The 16,621-nt window shown below is 40.0% G+C and overlaps 1 protein-coding gene and 1 long non-coding RNA gene across 11 annotated transcripts in view; one reads left to right on the top strand and one right to left on the bottom strand.

Annotated features, from left to right (window-relative positions):
• grb10b (growth factor receptor-bound protein 10b) overlaps window positions 1-16,621 on the bottom strand; it is a 58,681-nt gene that overhangs the window by 13,447 nt on the left and 28,613 nt on the right. For 9 of the 10 annotated variants that reach the window (XM_025061859.1, XM_008323905.3, XM_025061860.1 and 6 more), the window contains one exon: window positions 2,104-2,260. In XM_025061859.1, the coding sequence (XP_024917627.1) occupies window positions 2,104-2,260 (157 nt within the window). Of the gene's footprint in view, window positions 1-2,103; window positions 2,261-4,129; window positions 6,605-16,621 lie in introns of those variants that run through there. The other variant, XM_017038197.2, reaches the window with a different exon arrangement.
• LOC112487976 (uncharacterized) lies at window positions 6,855-13,654 on the top strand. Its single transcript, XR_003051611.1, has 2 exons — window positions 6,855-6,989; window positions 10,757-13,654. It is a non-coding gene; the product is annotated as an uncharacterized LOC112487976 (long non-coding RNA).

The following is a 16,621-nucleotide window of genomic DNA, read 5'->3' on the forward strand; positions in this document are numbered from 1 at the left end:
CCAAGTCTAACACAGCATCACCCTGACAGAAATGTAAAGCTCCTTTTCTCCCTGCCTGATGCAACAACAACAAATCAAAGTCGCCTGGTGAAGGAACCAGTTTTCCATGTCAGGCTCTGCTAATTTATGTGTCATTTTGATGTGACATGTAGCAATAATAAAGAAAACAAATGACTTTTGGAGTTATTGAAAGGAGACAAAGCTGTCATAATCTAAGAACGGGAGGCTTGAACTTGAGTTGTATTTTTAGTTGGGTTTCATGCAGGATGGCAGCGACATATCATAAGAAACAGCTTTTACTCTGATGGGAGGACCAGAAACAAGAAAAGTCAGACTTTTCATCAAAAGGTGTTAGTGGTTACCTTCTATTTGGCAGGCAACGTCTACACATCAGAGTGATATCACTGTTTAACAACAGCTCACAAACCTGTGAGTAGGCTCTCAGCACTCAAAGGAACAACAACACTGTGAAGTCTCTCTTTTTATAATAACACTATCTGCAAAGCAATGTTTCTTAGGACAAACAAGGAATCACTGTCTTTGATTCAGAAGAGCCATAGCTACTGTATAAGCTTTAGCATTAAAATGGGGACTGCAGAACTGGTTTCACTTTAACTCGTAAAAGTTGCCAGGAATGAAAAAATCATCAATCAAAAATCATTTTAAAGAAGCACTTTAAAATGTGAAGTTTCTAAAAAGGTTCTTATCAGACAATCAAAAAGATCATTGAGCTTCTTTCCAGAGAGTCAGTTGTCTAAATTACTACTTGTAGTTACTATGTAGTTTCTGACATGACCAAAGAACTATTTTGTTCTTTATTATTGGAAACTGAACTCCTTTCCAAACTGGCAGTGTGAGCCTGGTCTGTTTTCAACCTGATGGCTGTGGTGCATCCATTTCTGTCTATTATCATCAATCAGACCTTTTTATGCTACATTAGTTCAGAGGTCGTGTCTGGTTCAGTAAGAGCCTCCAGTCTATTTTCAGGAAAGTGAACTGCAAGAGTGAAGCACTGAAGCTCTAACAAGAAGGATGACCTTTGAAACTCTTCATCACTGATCTCCACCACCTCTCGGCCATGTCATTTATATTCATGGATCAATAGCATTACTCATGTCTCTGATACTGAGAAGAGTGCAAGTGGAGAAAGGCTATGTTTTAGTGTCAATCAGGAATTCCATATTCTTCAATTAAATTGCCAAGAAATAAGGAAAGTCTAGACTTTTCCACAATGGGATTCTGGAGTCCATTGAGCACTGGATTTTATCAAGGGAAATATAAAGTCATTAAATGTCCAACGCTATTAATAAAATGAGAAAATATCAATCAAAATAATTATTTTCTAAAAAGAAAAAAACAAGCCAATTACATTGTCTGATAGTTCACCAATAACTGCACAGGGAAAACTGCTGTTTTCACCCCATACTTGACGAATTAATCACAGTCAGGGAAAGACACACCACCTCTCATCCACTCCTGCAGTTACTTCCTGTGGAATAACTTGTCACCTTTTAATCATAAAGACAACATCTTCGAGCAGCTCCTATACGGTCAGATCAGACATCGTGCAGACATACCACTCCACTTTCAACTGCTGAATCAGACAAATCACCGGCCTGTCAGTTACATGCAATGCATTATTTATTTCCATCACTTTCCCTTCGCACACATGCTGATCGATAGCTTTAACCGACATTATTTTTTCAGGGACAAACAGCTCAATGTGTGAGCTCCATGACTGCACTGGGATTGTCATGCAGCACTGCCCTGCTTTTGCTGTACAACCCTGCTCTGCTGCACCTGCAGCCCTGCCTCCCCCTCTTTTTTTTTTTACACAGCCGCTGTGACAATCTTTATTATGTCACTGAACATAATGACTTGGTGCATGCGCTAATACTTGCATAAATGCCTGCGTGAGAGCATGCAGCAGTACAGTATGTGCCAGTATGCGGGCCTGAATATGTGCATACATACATGTCAATACACCTGTGTGTGTGTCAGTGACCGTGCTGCATGTCGGAACCCCCCAGGAAGCCCACGAGTGTGTCTGTGTGCATTTGTTCATGTGGGCTGTTGTGAGGCAGAGTGTTCCTACCCTCTTACCTAGTCCTAGCAGCGGGTGGTGTTCAACAAGTACCCAACTGTTGTCGTCCACACAATGGCTTTTATAAACCAGGAGCTGGCACAGATCCTTGGCTGTCATGTCGGCAGGGATCTCCACAACTTTACCCATACCATCTTCGTTGAAGACCTTCACAATCTGCAAGAACAAAACATCTTTGTTAAGATGAGAAAAAAATGATAAAACTAATTTTACATCAGTTAGATACTTTTGCACAAGGACAAATTCAACAAAACTACAGTAGAGTTCAAATCAGACATTCTTGAAAACCTCATGTCTAACAGTCTGGTGAAGCCAGCGATTTTCTTCAAACTAGAACAGTAGTTAGCGTATAGCTCTCCATACACTAAAGCACATGCAGCCCTGTGATTATGGTACACAATAGGAAAGCATAGACGTTCAATTGTGGCGTTACAAATCCCAGACAGGCATTACTTAGACCAACTTGGTGTAATGAAGTAGCAAATATACTGTAGTGTTTGACAAGCATCTGGTCTTGAGAACATAAGGCAGCAATTGGATATACACTGTAGTTTGTAGTTTAGAGCAAATAAGCAGGAAGATGGATGACAGTATCTGTAATAGACAGCCAACTTGTATGGCAAAGTTGAACCACGTTTTTTTGATGCAAAAACACAAACCAAATCTAACGTATACTTCTGCAACAATAGCACGGTCGAAAACAAAGGCTACAATTCATGTAGTCTATTTCTGAGCACAGAGAACAGAAGATAAAAAAAACTTAATGACAATGACACAACCTGCAGACAATGACAAACATCAGAGAATATCTATACTGCATGTACTGTATATATACTGTATATATATATACTGTACTGTATATATATATATATATATATATATATATATATGAATATATTAAAAACCCATAGGCTCCTGTTAAAATGATGATAAACGAATGATGAATATTTTTAATAATAATAATTTTTATTCTTCTGCTATGACAGTAATGAGTTCCTCATGACAATTGTCCAAATGTTATGTACCTACAACAGTTAGTGATAAGAAATCTACAGCTGAAGGAGATTCTTCTACTGTGCCTTAAAATAGTGTTTGTCAAAGACTGAAAATGTATTTGTTAGCAATTAAATTTGCATTTGACTTAAAAAATCCAATAGCAGCAGTAACAGTGTAAAGAATGGCTCATGTTTTCTGTAACAAAAATGGCAGCAAAAGTGTATTATACATGAAAAAATATAAATGACAGAAACAGTTCCATCCCAATCAAAAAGAGCACTTTGTAAAAAAAAAAAATTCTGATTCATTATTTTTATTCTGTTGCACATTAAACGCCAAACAAAACCCTGACTTTAAAAGGTCATATTGCAAACCTCACGTTGAATTCATCTCTGGTGTACAGTGTGACTAATGTGTTGAAGATGCTGTTACATCTGTACGAGGTTACATAAAACACCAGGTTCCTAGAGTGCAAGATTTACCCTAAAAAAGTCTGCCATCAAAATAGATGCCACTACAATTAAAATACACGGTGCTAAATTTACTTTTACTTAGTGTCTATTCAGAGGAACCAAGCAGTCATGTTCATATTCAAACCCATTACATGGCCCACAGAGGAAAGTGGAGCAGCCTACTTAACCTGCAGAGGAATCCAGCCTTCTTAGCCTTCACATAAATCCAGTCAGATAGCTTACAATATAATATATGCAAGCTTCCCACATAATATTCCTTAAAATGCAAACAAATGCAGCTCGTAGCATTTCAGTTCATTCTCTACATCCAAACGCTTTAGGGAAAAACCAGAAGAAACTGCAACATTCGTAGTCACTGACAGACTGGACTCTTTCTTTGAAATTACACCTCGGAAAAGTCAATTTGTCTTAGAGGTCTTTACATACACTAAAATATGGTTTAACAGAGCAGTAGTTAAGGAAAAACAAATGGGTTTGAAAAGGTAAAATACGAGTGAAGGAAGCAAGGACAGATGAGAAGGAGACATTAGAGGCACAGAAAAGAGAGCAGTCTTACCTCTATGGCCCGTAACAGACAGCAGTCCGGGGAATATGAAGGCATTTTTGGACTAAGCCGGTCTCACATACACACACGCACACACATACACACACACACACTCCCAGGCACTAAGACAGAAAACCTTCTTGCTTCTGTTGCCTTGTCTCCTCCAGAAAAAAAAAGAAATACAAATTTCAGTTCCACATCAGATGACAGTCCCACTGGTGTTGACAGTCACACAGCCCAAAGTCCTTCAGTCTGTCTGAGCTGCTGGGTGTCTAATAAAGACACATCTATGAGTGTGACCCAAAGCCAGTGTCTTTGTAGCCCACAGGACAGAGACACAGAGACAGTCAGCGATCAGATGGCAGCAGGTACAGTACAGCGCTTCACGCCAGTTCAGTCTGACAACTATCTTTTCCTCCTTTTTCTCCCTCCCTCCCTCTCTCTCTCTTTCTATTTCTCTCTCTCTCTCTCCCCCTCTCTCTTCTTCACAAAGGGTTACAGCCACAGCCACAGGCTCCAAGGCACACTGAATCAAACCACACGCTCACCGACCAATCATAACGCTGCAGCAGGCTGATGTAATCATTCCCACACAGACCAGGGTGCGTGCACACTCACACAGAGGCACATACACTCCCTAAGAAGCACGCACACACACACACACACACACACACACACACACACACGCAGTAGACACACAGACGCATAGTCATGGACTGACACAGCCAACTTTTTCAGCTCCCTGCTTTAGTTTCTTCCCCAGGCTCAAAACGAGAGTGTTCATTTGAGAAGGGTGTGGGGCAATGAAGACAAGGGGGGAGGAGGAGCGGGGAGGAGAAGGAGGAGGTGCAGGAATAGGTAGAAAAACCCATAAAGGAAGGAGAAGAAAAGTTTGACGCTTTTATCGCTTGAAAAATGTTCAGGGTTTTTCCTTTGGTTTTTTACTTCTCATTTCTTCACCCCCTTCATCCCTGTGGGTTCAGGCTGTAGGACGCAGAAACTTCCCCCAAAATAAATGATTAAATCTTATGAAATGCATTCTCTCTTCTCTGATGTCCCCAACTTGGTCCTTGGTCAGTTTTGTTTCTTATTTTTTCTTTGTTTCTGCAAGGGAACAGAATCCTTTAAGTAGAAATAGTACCACATGGAACAGCAAACGTAGTAGGTGGCAGTATTGCAACTCACGGGATGCAGTATGACTATAAGAAAACAATGCGCAGAAAATAACGAGTATAAAGCTTTAATTTTCAGAGTGAAATGACAAGAGTTAATCATTAAAATAAAAATAGACCAGTATGACATCATGTGAAGCCAGATTGCAGGTGTTGGGTTTTAAATGTGGAGGTGTACAGTGCAACAGAACAGTGTCCTCTACGCTACATTTAGACTATATTGTTGATTTACCACAAGTATTAACATTTAACTGATAGAATATATATGTATATAAATGCTAATGTTGTACAACATGCTCCACTCTCAACATCTGTGTTGAAAGAAATTGCTGTGGGGAAGTATTTATTTTCTTAACTTTGACATCCATTTTCTGCTTATCATTTAGAACATAAGGAGATCAACTTTTAAAACATGGTGATCATTAATCATTAATCTTTTTAATCTTTTTAAAATTCACTGTCAATTAAATCCAATTTAATGTAAGCTAAACGAATCCAAAGAAAGGCCATTTGAATTCCTAAAAAACAAATCTTTATTCATCTTTTATTGAAGTACTGGAGTTGTGAGTTGACTTGCTTTATATCAGTATCCACACAATTCAACAACCAAAGATATAAAATAAAACCTAAAGATCTGTGAACCATGCAGCCTTCGACTTCCCAAGCACCAACAGCTTTTGCCAACTTTCTTTTTTTGGAGTCAGTCTTTCTCTCTCACCCTCACACACTCACACAGACACACACACGCACTCTCACACACACATGCACACCTTTTAACCCCAGATATTTAATATAGCATTGCACGCACAAAAGCCTTGACACACCCCGTCTGGGAGAGGTGAGAACAGTTTTATGTTGGTCGAGCAGCTACTTTGGGTTTTTTCTTTTAGGAGGGGAAGGGAATGTGTGTGTGTTTGGATGACTCCAGTATGTAATCCAGGAATAGGTTCCACAGAAGGAAGAAGGAAATTGTGGTAAAAAGTCATTGCAGGCAAAAAGGTATGGGCCCACCACTTTTTTACTACATTGGCAAACTTTGAGGATGAGGAGAGGGAAGGAGAGGGGAGTTTGTGGGCTGGGGGAGGGGAGGGAGAGAGTGCGTGCGTGTATGACTGCACATAGAGACATGCACATACGTGGGTGTGTGTGTGGGAAATAGCGAAACAGGAGATAGATGGACATGTGAAGTGAAGGGCAAGAGTGGGAAGAGAGAGAACGAGAGAAGGGGGAGAGCAGGAAAGAGAGAGAGAGGGGGAGAGAGAGACTTTCTGGTGACACAGTGCAGCAGAATGTATAGTATGAATGCTTTCTACTGTTAACTACATATCTAGCCGGTACAGCTGTCTCACTGCCCTCCCCCCTTCTCTCTAACTACACACACAGTCTGAGCACACAGTGAGACTCACACCCTCTTCGTCAATACGTCACAGTTGCCCTGAGGGGGAAAGCCCCTGAATGGCTGCACCAATCATACGTGCCTCAACCCAGGTTTAAGTGCCACAATTATGAGAGGTGATTAATCAGCCAGCCAACGTTGACTCTTCTACTGCAGAAAGTGTTTAAGTCTGTTTGGAAATTCCAGGGCAGTGGTTTTTCAAACGGTCGAAGCTCAGGACTGGACGAAGCTCAGGACTGGACAATGACCAACATGGTTTTTCTTGTCACCAATGCCAGTCTTTGGAAATTGGAGTCAGCCAAAGGTTGCTATTTTAACAAATCATAACACATTAATCTCTCTAAATAACACAGAAAATGTTTTCAAAATAATTTCCAACATTTATTGGAAGAATTTTGTCTCTACTGGAAGACACTGCTTTTTATTTATGAGTCTAATGTCTAAGACTACTAAACAAAAATAGCTCAGTATTGTTCCCATAGGTTAAGGTTTGATCAATTCTCAAAATAATTAGGTCATATAATGTAGATTCAAAGTAGGACTCTGACAATTATGCCTGTGTTTCCAACTCTGTAATGGACGAGGTCAAACCTAAAGTTTCAGGAGTAGTCACATTTTATTATTCTAAAATGTTTGAATTTAAGAATTATCTTTCATCTTCTCCATAGTGTGAAAATGTAGTTGACAGGAACATTAATCTGATGTCATGGTTGTCAATCCAGCACAACACTCTGTTTGTTCAAGTGACATCGGAGAAAACAGGATTATCGTGTTAATTTGACTGAAATTGGATTTTTAAGTGCATGCAAACACGTAAGGCTGATTAAAATAGCACATATTATAATCAGAATAACACACCCTGATGATATGGGTAAAGGCAACCTCACAGCTGCAGGTACTGGTTCTTCTGTACACCGCATAGGCACAACTCACTGCCTCATTCTTTAACCCATAAAAGTTGAGGCAGGATTTGCTGTTTACGGCAAATAAACAGAAAAAAACAGGATTCAAAAATACAATAGGAAGCACATTTACTGAACATTTTTGTTATTATATGGTTAAAACAGTTAATATTATGAATCGTTATTACTAATTTGCCTGTAAAAAAAGGACCTGGATAGCAGTCCAATCCAACCAACAGTTGAGCTGTAAAGGTTGTTCAACTTAAATGTCCCTGTAATGGGTATTAATTGTATTTGTCCATGGAGTGACTAACAATATCTGGTAAATTGTTAAATATTGGCACAGAGGCTTTTTATTAGACATCATAAATCAATAGACATCAGAGCAAGGCTATATTCTTGACATCTTAGTCACAGTCATGTGTCTGGTGATTTCAACAGTCACCTGATACAGATCAGCTGATTGGCTGTGCATTAGCTGTGAGCTCCGCTCTGATGCAATATTTCACTTGTGCCGTCTGAACATAACTAGTCAAACATGAGCCGGTCCTGTAGACAAGGTGGACATTTTATCATGAACTTGGGCGGAACCATTACACATCCTGAGGAAGGGAAGGAATGAGGAGCTGACGGAGGTGACAGTGGAGTGACACATTTCCTGCTCCACTTCTTAGTAATCCTATTAAAACAGCACTAAAGAGGAGAAGCAAGCAAGAAAGAAAGAGAAGCAAGAAAGAAAAAAAGGAAAGAAAATTAAGAAAAGAGAAAGAAAAAAGCGAAAAGAAAACGAAAAATGAAGAGTGATACAATAGACAAAAAATAAGAAAAATATTTTTTTTTAAAATGAGCCATTGAAAAAAGAGAAAGAAAGAAAAAAGAACATGAAGAAAGAACAACTTGCCTTAATCTTACCCTAACTTTAACCTAACATTATGTAAACTGAACCCAAACCTTAACTAACCCCGTCTTCACATGTAATATGTCCTCACTTTAACATTTATATAATTCACACTGGGGAAACTTTTTTTCCCCCAAAACACACCATCAGACACCGAGGCCTCCAGATGTGCTTAGTCATGCGAGCACTTCCTTAGACACTCTGACACGCTTTGCAGCACATACTGCATATTTAACATTTTTGTGCATATAATGGTTTCTGCACACGTTAAGAAAATATCAATCAATCCTTCCACAGCCTTAAAAAAGACACATAAAGACCAGCACTAAAAGACACGCATGAAAAGACAAACAGAACGTCGACTGCACTGCGTCAGGACGTGCCCTGCGCTAACTGAGGTATGTGTGCTCGCGTGTGAGTGCACGTTCAGTGGTTCACATGCATCCACACATCCATCTCCTTTAGATTTGGCGGCCGGTTTATAAATAGTTCCACTGGTGTTACGTACTAATTACAAGCGATTACATCAGATAGGAGTTACCGTGGCAGATTACATTTCTGAGAGACTGTTAGTCATGAGGCTCCTGCCTGCACATAAACATTACCGTCCTTGACTTGTCAGTGATGTGACGAGGTAATTGAAGAGCTTCAGGCAGCTTAGTGTTTTTTTTTTCAAAACAATGTCACCAAATGGTTTCGAATGATTGAGGGTGTAGAGCAGTGTGACAGAGATTACGATATTACACCTGTAATGTGTGCTGTACATGTTGAACAGGTGAACAATTTGTTGCTCGTGTTTCAAATCCTGCACTCAATTTCTATTTGACATTCTGTCAAATTTAGCTTCAACCTTCATTCCTTTGCGACAGCTTCTACTGTATGTCTGAGTAGAATATTGACAGAAAGAACCTGGGGGGTGGGTGGGAGGAGGGGGGTTAGGTGAAGAGTGCAAAGAGACGACACTTTATTTAAAACACTGCAACTCCTGTAAAACTGCTCTTCTTGTTGAACAAGGCAGTAAAAAATCAAATGCATTTTCCCTTTAGTGGGACAACACAAAAAAATAAAAAAATGAAATTCAAATTCTTGTTGCTGCCCTCCATAGCATAGCACCCCCTTAGAGGTTCCCATACCCCATTCTGGGAGCTCCTGGGCAAGGGTGTCACAGAGGGAAAATTCCCACATGCCATGTGCCAAACAGTTCCAGATTCAGTTCTGCCCAGTAGCCAACCACTGCTGCATCATAAAGAGCAAACCACAATTAATAAATAAGGCAAAAGTGTTTCTCCTTCTTCAACATCAGTGTACTCTCCTTTACCAAGAAACATTATTTTTATAAATGGTCTTTGCCAACTTAAAGGCTGTCATCGTCAGCAAACCAGTTGAGTCTGACCAGTATTTATCTTTCCATAAAATGACATGTATTTAGGCTGGTTGGTTTATGAGACTGGATTACTTGTTCATCACAGTCATTTCCCCTAAGAATATGACACTTAAATATTACTTCAAGCTGGACTTTTCCTGGAACACTTGGCCTTACGAAAACAGGGACTCACCTGAAATTCATTCATTCAAACTTAAAATACAATGTTGAAAATCCAGGGTTTCAAACCCCATTCTAGTACATATCTCAACATTGGTGAAAGTAATGGTGGATTCAGCTCGATCCAGTGATCTAGGTTCACTTTTAAAAAATAGATCTATTCAAGCTAATGAATTAAAGACAAGGGTGAAATGCTGTGATTTTGCTCTTAGCTAAACATCAGTGTCCAAATACAATATCAAAGCTTCTGAAAACATCTGAGCATTTTTAGGCTAGAGAATTTTTGCTCACAGGCTAATGATGCCTTTTTATCCGCACACAAGGTGCATGACTTTGCACACGACAGGCAAGACTCCATAAATAGTAACAGGTTTACATGACTGCATTTAATGACTGGGTTTGTGCCTAGTGATTTTAAAAACCTGCTGGCAGCTGTAGACTATGACACAAAATGCAATATCTGTTGTTATGAATCTATTCACAGCAAAGGGTCAACATTAAAAAACAGATCCTTTCATTTCAGAAATGAAAGGATCGTCCAAATAAATACTTGATATAGAAGCCAAATGGAAAAACCATAAATCAAGTGTAGACATCAGTGCACAGACGTTTGCTCAAAATAAAAAAAAGCTTCTGAGTTTTTAGTTCTGCATGACACAAAGTCTTCTCAATTGTCTTGGCATAAACCATTATCTCTCCATTCTGTTTCACATGATACACGAACAAAGAACTTGAAGAACTCAGCTGCTTCCAACAACATGACTCATCCAAACGTCATAGCCTCATTAGCGAGTACCCTCAGTGGAGCCCCTCTGACTGTGTGTGGCCCGGCCCACCCCTGGAATATGACAGTGGAATGATGAGTTGGAGACAATAAAAACTGAATGAGTTTCAGACACTTGGACGTCACTCGCTCAGCCCCTGTAATCACAAGAGCTGGTTTCAATGGACAGCAAAACTCTGCTGACTCATGAGGAAGGGACTCTGACCTGTCCCCCTGCTGTCCAATTACAGTGTCAATTTAGGACCCAGGACAACACAGACATGGACTTAGTGGAAACAGTGACCGGAGCGTTAGAAGTGGGTCCTGAAGGTTGCAGGTTTGAATCCACCATCTGCCAAGTTACCACTGACACTGTGTGATGTAGTTCACCATCCTTTCCTTAAAGGTGGGATGTAGTCACTGCCCCTAGTCACCCATTATAACATACACTGTATGTAGGTTTGTTCTCTGTGAAACCACAGAAGGTTTATTACTCAGAGACTAAAAGGCTAGAAGGTTCTGGATCCAAGATTGGACAAATTTGATTAGCATAGTACGTAACACAGATTTAGGTCAAGTCATAAATAACATTAAATGAATGCATCCCCCATGTTACCATTGAGAACTGGTTAACATTACAATTTTAGAGTTTATTGATGGTTTGGAATCCATTTAAATGTATTGATTAAATGTTCTTTAAAGGGGGGAGGGGCCAGTATTAAAATGACCAGACTTACAATAGAATATAACTGCTGCACTCCAGTCCACCCTGTAAACCTACTACTAATACCTGACTGATGCATCTCCAACATTCTTTGTCTAATTTATCCATTATCTCTCCTCAGCACATGTCCAGACCATCTCCATCATGGCTCTCTAACATTATCCACTTCACCTTAGCTGTTTGTCTGACATATTTATGTCAATGGCCTCACTGTCAATAACATAGAAAAGAGAGGGATCTTTAGTTCACATCTGCGACAAACAGAGTCACACTGAGACAATCTGGCAACTAAACATTACCAAAGGAGAAACAGCCAACACTTCAGGAACTCTGCGTAAGGCTGAATGCAGAGATGTACCATTTCAGATGAGTATTTCATTCTATTTTTACTAAAAATTAATGAGGATGAGGACTGAATCATTACAGGCAACACTCACACTGTGCCACAGTTGTGTACTAAATATTCCATCTAATCCAGAATATGCAGATATCAGTGTCTGCTGCTTCACACAGCCTCTAAGGTAAAGACTAAGCTAAAGAAAATATCAAACTGTTTCTCTAAAATCTCTCTGATACACTGCACTACATCTGCAAGGCATTACGTGTTTGCATCACCTGTGCAGCTATCTAAGCAAATAATAAAATGTTTCTGTGATAAGTGGCAGATGGGCAACACAACGGGAAAATAACGGGGTGCTGAGTAATAAGTGGTTAAAAACTTTCAATTTGCACGTGGCAGCTTTAATCATTGTCTTTTCCTCATCCCTTTGCTTTCTTTCTTACCTCGCTTCTCCATTGCCTGTTACAGCAGCAGCAGCAGCAGATTCAGAAATCTGAGCTGTCCTACTTTTCCTTAGAGAGAGGGGGAGGCGCAGAGAGAAAGAGAGAGATGCAGTCTCTATGACCTACATGAATTCAATCCTCTTCAGCTTTGACCAGATGAAATGCCTACAGGCAGCAAGACTTTGCTCTTTTTGCAGAGAGGACACAGATATGTGCACCTGTGTTCACGCAATTATGAGTAACCTGAAACTTAGTATCAAATAAAAATACGTTAATTTTAATAGGGGACGTTCTCTACCAGGGAAAGATTGAATTTAAAGGGTTCTATCGACAGTGACAGTGAAAGTTTTACAAAGAAATGTTCATTTGTAGAATAGGAACACTACAGACAGACATGCACTGGATACTCCGACGGTCTAAACTAAAGAGACTGATGGAGCAACGCTATCAGGACTGAGCATTATTTGCAGGAGTAATGGGATCTTGCCCCATTAGCTGGGTAAAAGTTGTGGCTTCTAATCTTACGCTCTCTAACCCCCTGGGACGAGAAGTGAAAGATGGATCGCTTAAAGGTGCCTGGGTGGTCCAGTCGTGCTCCCGATGAAAACACATTTATTTCATTTGAGATCTAATTTAGGCACCGTGTAAATTATTAACCACCTGCTAATATTTATAACCTGTGGTTTCCAACCTTCACCTCAATAAAAACGGTAAAACGTGACCAATAAGATGCCTCCATACATTTTATAACAAACCCCAGCCTTCCAGTGGTTGGTGATATATTTCAGAGATTTAATCCTCATCTCTGGTGGTCTGCAATGCCGTTGTGCCCCTGGGCAGAACAGTTAACCCCAAGTTGTACCTTCAGTGTTAGATAAATCTGCCTTACCTGCCTTGTTATTTAGAAACTGGTCATGCGTATCAGTGAGTCCCATTGTGCATGTGTGTCTCAGTGTGACAGCAGCAGGTCCAGGCATGTTTTCATTTAGCTGTGAGGGATAAATACGGCCCTGACACATGAGATGTTCCAGAGTCAACCACAACCTGCCTGGCTCTCCTCCAGGTTGCAGTTGTTCAACCACAACTGAACAATTTGTATTTGACAGCAACGCTGCGATGTATCCTGCAAATCTTATCTCGGCACCGACGAGTGTGCACGGCTGAGAACGAGACAAGTAATCTGACAAAGCATTACCAAATTAATGTCTGTCAAGGCCTGAAAAAGATGTATGTGTGTGTGTGTGTGTGTGTTTGAGAATGTCTGTGCATTAAGCAGATTACATATGTGTATGTGTGTTTAATGGTCTCAAAAGGAGACCTTTCAACACTTGAAATAATAATAATAATAATAATAATTAATAAAAAACTAAAAACTGTTGCATTAACACAACACTAAACTTTTTATTAGTGTGGTAGCAGGACAAAGTAGTGTTGTGGATTAACAGATAGATAACTATCCACCTCCTCACTGTGTAAAAGGCCGTAACTGTGTAATACTACTGTCACCAGTGTCTCGTCCCCTCTTCATCTATTAGTGCAGACATTTGCAGACACATCTGATAATATAATGTCCTGCAGTCTAACTGTCCACTATAATAATATTGTGCTTTGTACTGCAGCACAGCCCTGGGGTTCCAATTACAAGCACAGCAGGCAGCAGTTCTTGACCTTGGGTTTTGGCAGATGCACAGGCATCATTCCTGACTCTGGGAATCTTTTCACAGAATAACCAAAAATCAATTAAAATTCTGGGCCATTTAAACAGAGACATATATTTGAACTGACAAAACTCCAGTCAGTACCTGGAAACGGAAAAACCCTTCCACACAGCAACCTGTATGTTTTTGTATGTTTTTTGTTTTCAAATTATTCTGAGTACATAGAGCAAATCAAACGATCTATGTTCAACATATAAATAATACGTTTCGGCAGTCAAAAAACAACAACAACAGAAATGTGTTCTTTGTCCCTTTTGTCTATTAAATAAAAACCTGGAAAATTAGTTTCTGTTGCCAGGCTGCATCATTTACACACAAACGCACACACACAGATGACCTCAATAATACATTTAATCATATAATTTATTTTCACAAACTATTACAAATTAGTACAGATTGGCAGTTTTTGCTGCCCACTGAGCTAACTCTACAGCCTGCTTGCCATCACCAGATTGTCTGAAAGAAATGCATCGAGTTCCCAATGGAAGCTGCCAAAAGACTCCAGATGGTTTGGTTCAAGAGATCCAGCTCATTGCCAAATGCTGCTGGGACCAACTCCAGAGTCTCATCGACTCTGTCACCTGAGTGAAAGTGTCTGGTGTTGGAAAAAAAATCCCAAACACTCAATGATCTCTGAAACATCATCCAGGATGTCACGTTGCAATCTCAGACATGTCCTAATCACAGGGACATTAAATCAGTATCAAAGGACCTCATCACACTGAAAAGGCTGCACACGAAACAACTAATGCATCAGTATATATTTGTGTTCCTAGTTCCAGTTAAAGAATGACTTCAACACAGGCTGGCTGCTGGAGGAGTGAGCCAGCAGATTGTTGGCGCTGTGTCACCTTGGATCTGCCCACAGTGCAGCCTGCAGAACACATCAGCACTACAATGAGAAGCAGAACACGCAGACACCCAGCGCTGACTGCTGCATATACAAACACACATACATTAGACACACGCATGCAAGTCACAACCCTGTTCTTCCTCCCCAACACTCACTAAAACCTCACTCACAAATGTGCACAGACCCACAGACATTCCCACATTTTGAGGCCAATGGTTTGAACGCCGACAGCATTCCATTCTGCTTTTCCATTTACAGTGGAAAAAACTGCCCTCTGACCCAGACCATTTTCAACATTCAGGAAGGAGGCAGCCAGGGAATGCCATGCTTCAGTGCTAAGACAGAGGAAGGAGGGGTGTATCGATGCCTATCGTGTACGGACAGGGTGTTCCTGGTTTGATTCCTCTGCTTTGGTTTGTCTACTGTTACCTTACCTCGTAGCAGTAAAAGCTACTAATGCATTTTACACAACTATGTGTATTCTACCCGTACAGAAATCATGTGACATTTAATGCGACCAAATTATCCTCAGCCATCTTCTGTCAGCTACAGTGGTGATATGAATTATGGGATATTGCTTCTAAAATTAAGATTCTGTAGAAACTCCTCAAAGCCATGAGTCATTTTAGCTTCTTGGAATGTCGGGAAGAAAAAGGAAGCACAGCTCCCGTCTACATTTAACCTTATGTTTCACATTTTACTCACTCCTGCTTGAGAAATCACTTTAAATTTAGGTAAATTTTGAAGGATTTTTTTTCAGGCTTTAGGTGACATTGCTGACACCATGATCTCATCATTAAAATTATACCCCTAGAGAGAACACCTGATACTGACAGCATTCAAAAGAAGTCCTTTTTGATCAGAGGTTGTCACAGCTTGAAGCATGACTCACTCAACTACAGGCAAAGTCATGCAAGGACGGAGAGACGGGGGTCGTTAGGAAACGTGGGAAGAGGTGGAGAGGTGATCAGCGCCATCATCATTAGTGTAAATGTTAATGACAATAAGCACAGCAGCAGCTAAATGTGTTGAAAGGACGCGGCTAGATTAAATAGTAGTAAAAGAAGAACTTAAAAAATATCAGGCCAGAAGGTAAAAACATTGCATTTCTAGATTTCTACACCTAAATGTGTGTGTTACAGTTAAAAAGTCATAGATAAAAAGTAATCTGTATGACTCAAAAAATGTAAAAATAGTACGATATGATGTTAAAATAAAGAAAATATAAATACTTGAATAAATACTGATGTTGTGTTTGATCTAGGTCAATATATCGATAAAAATATATTCATGAATCTTTGGAACCTTCAGTAATGCAAAGGGAAGTCTCTGTAAAGGTTAAGGGTTTTTAATTTTTACAAATCACATTTTTTTCACAATGTCATGGTAATGAAATAAGAGCTGGTTGTTCTGTTGTTCTGTGGTAGTAGCAAATATAGATGCGGTCGGTATATGCAACAGATGATTAACGCTTTGACTGTATTTGACAGATGGATGCCTAACACTGAAATAAAGCCTGTAGTGTGCATCACAGACACAAACAGAAATGTCTGTACAGGCCTTTCAACACTTCCTACCTGTTGCCCTTTGTAACAAATTACTATTTGTGCGCCTTGTACAGCTGGACAGTGATGCTGGCCCCCGAGCACCAACAGCTCATTTGCTAACAGTATCAGTGCCAAGCCATCCTCCACTGCTTGTCTGGCACCGGGCTCTATTTTAGTCCTGTGACTTCATCATGTGTGAATCAGT

This window comes from Cynoglossus semilaevis, chromosome 13, assembly GCF_000523025.1.
Source record: "Cynoglossus semilaevis isolate Cse_v1.0 chromosome 13, Cse_v1.0, whole genome shotgun sequence".
Taxonomy (NCBI): Eukaryota; Metazoa; Chordata; class Actinopteri; order Pleuronectiformes; family Cynoglossidae; genus Cynoglossus; species Cynoglossus semilaevis.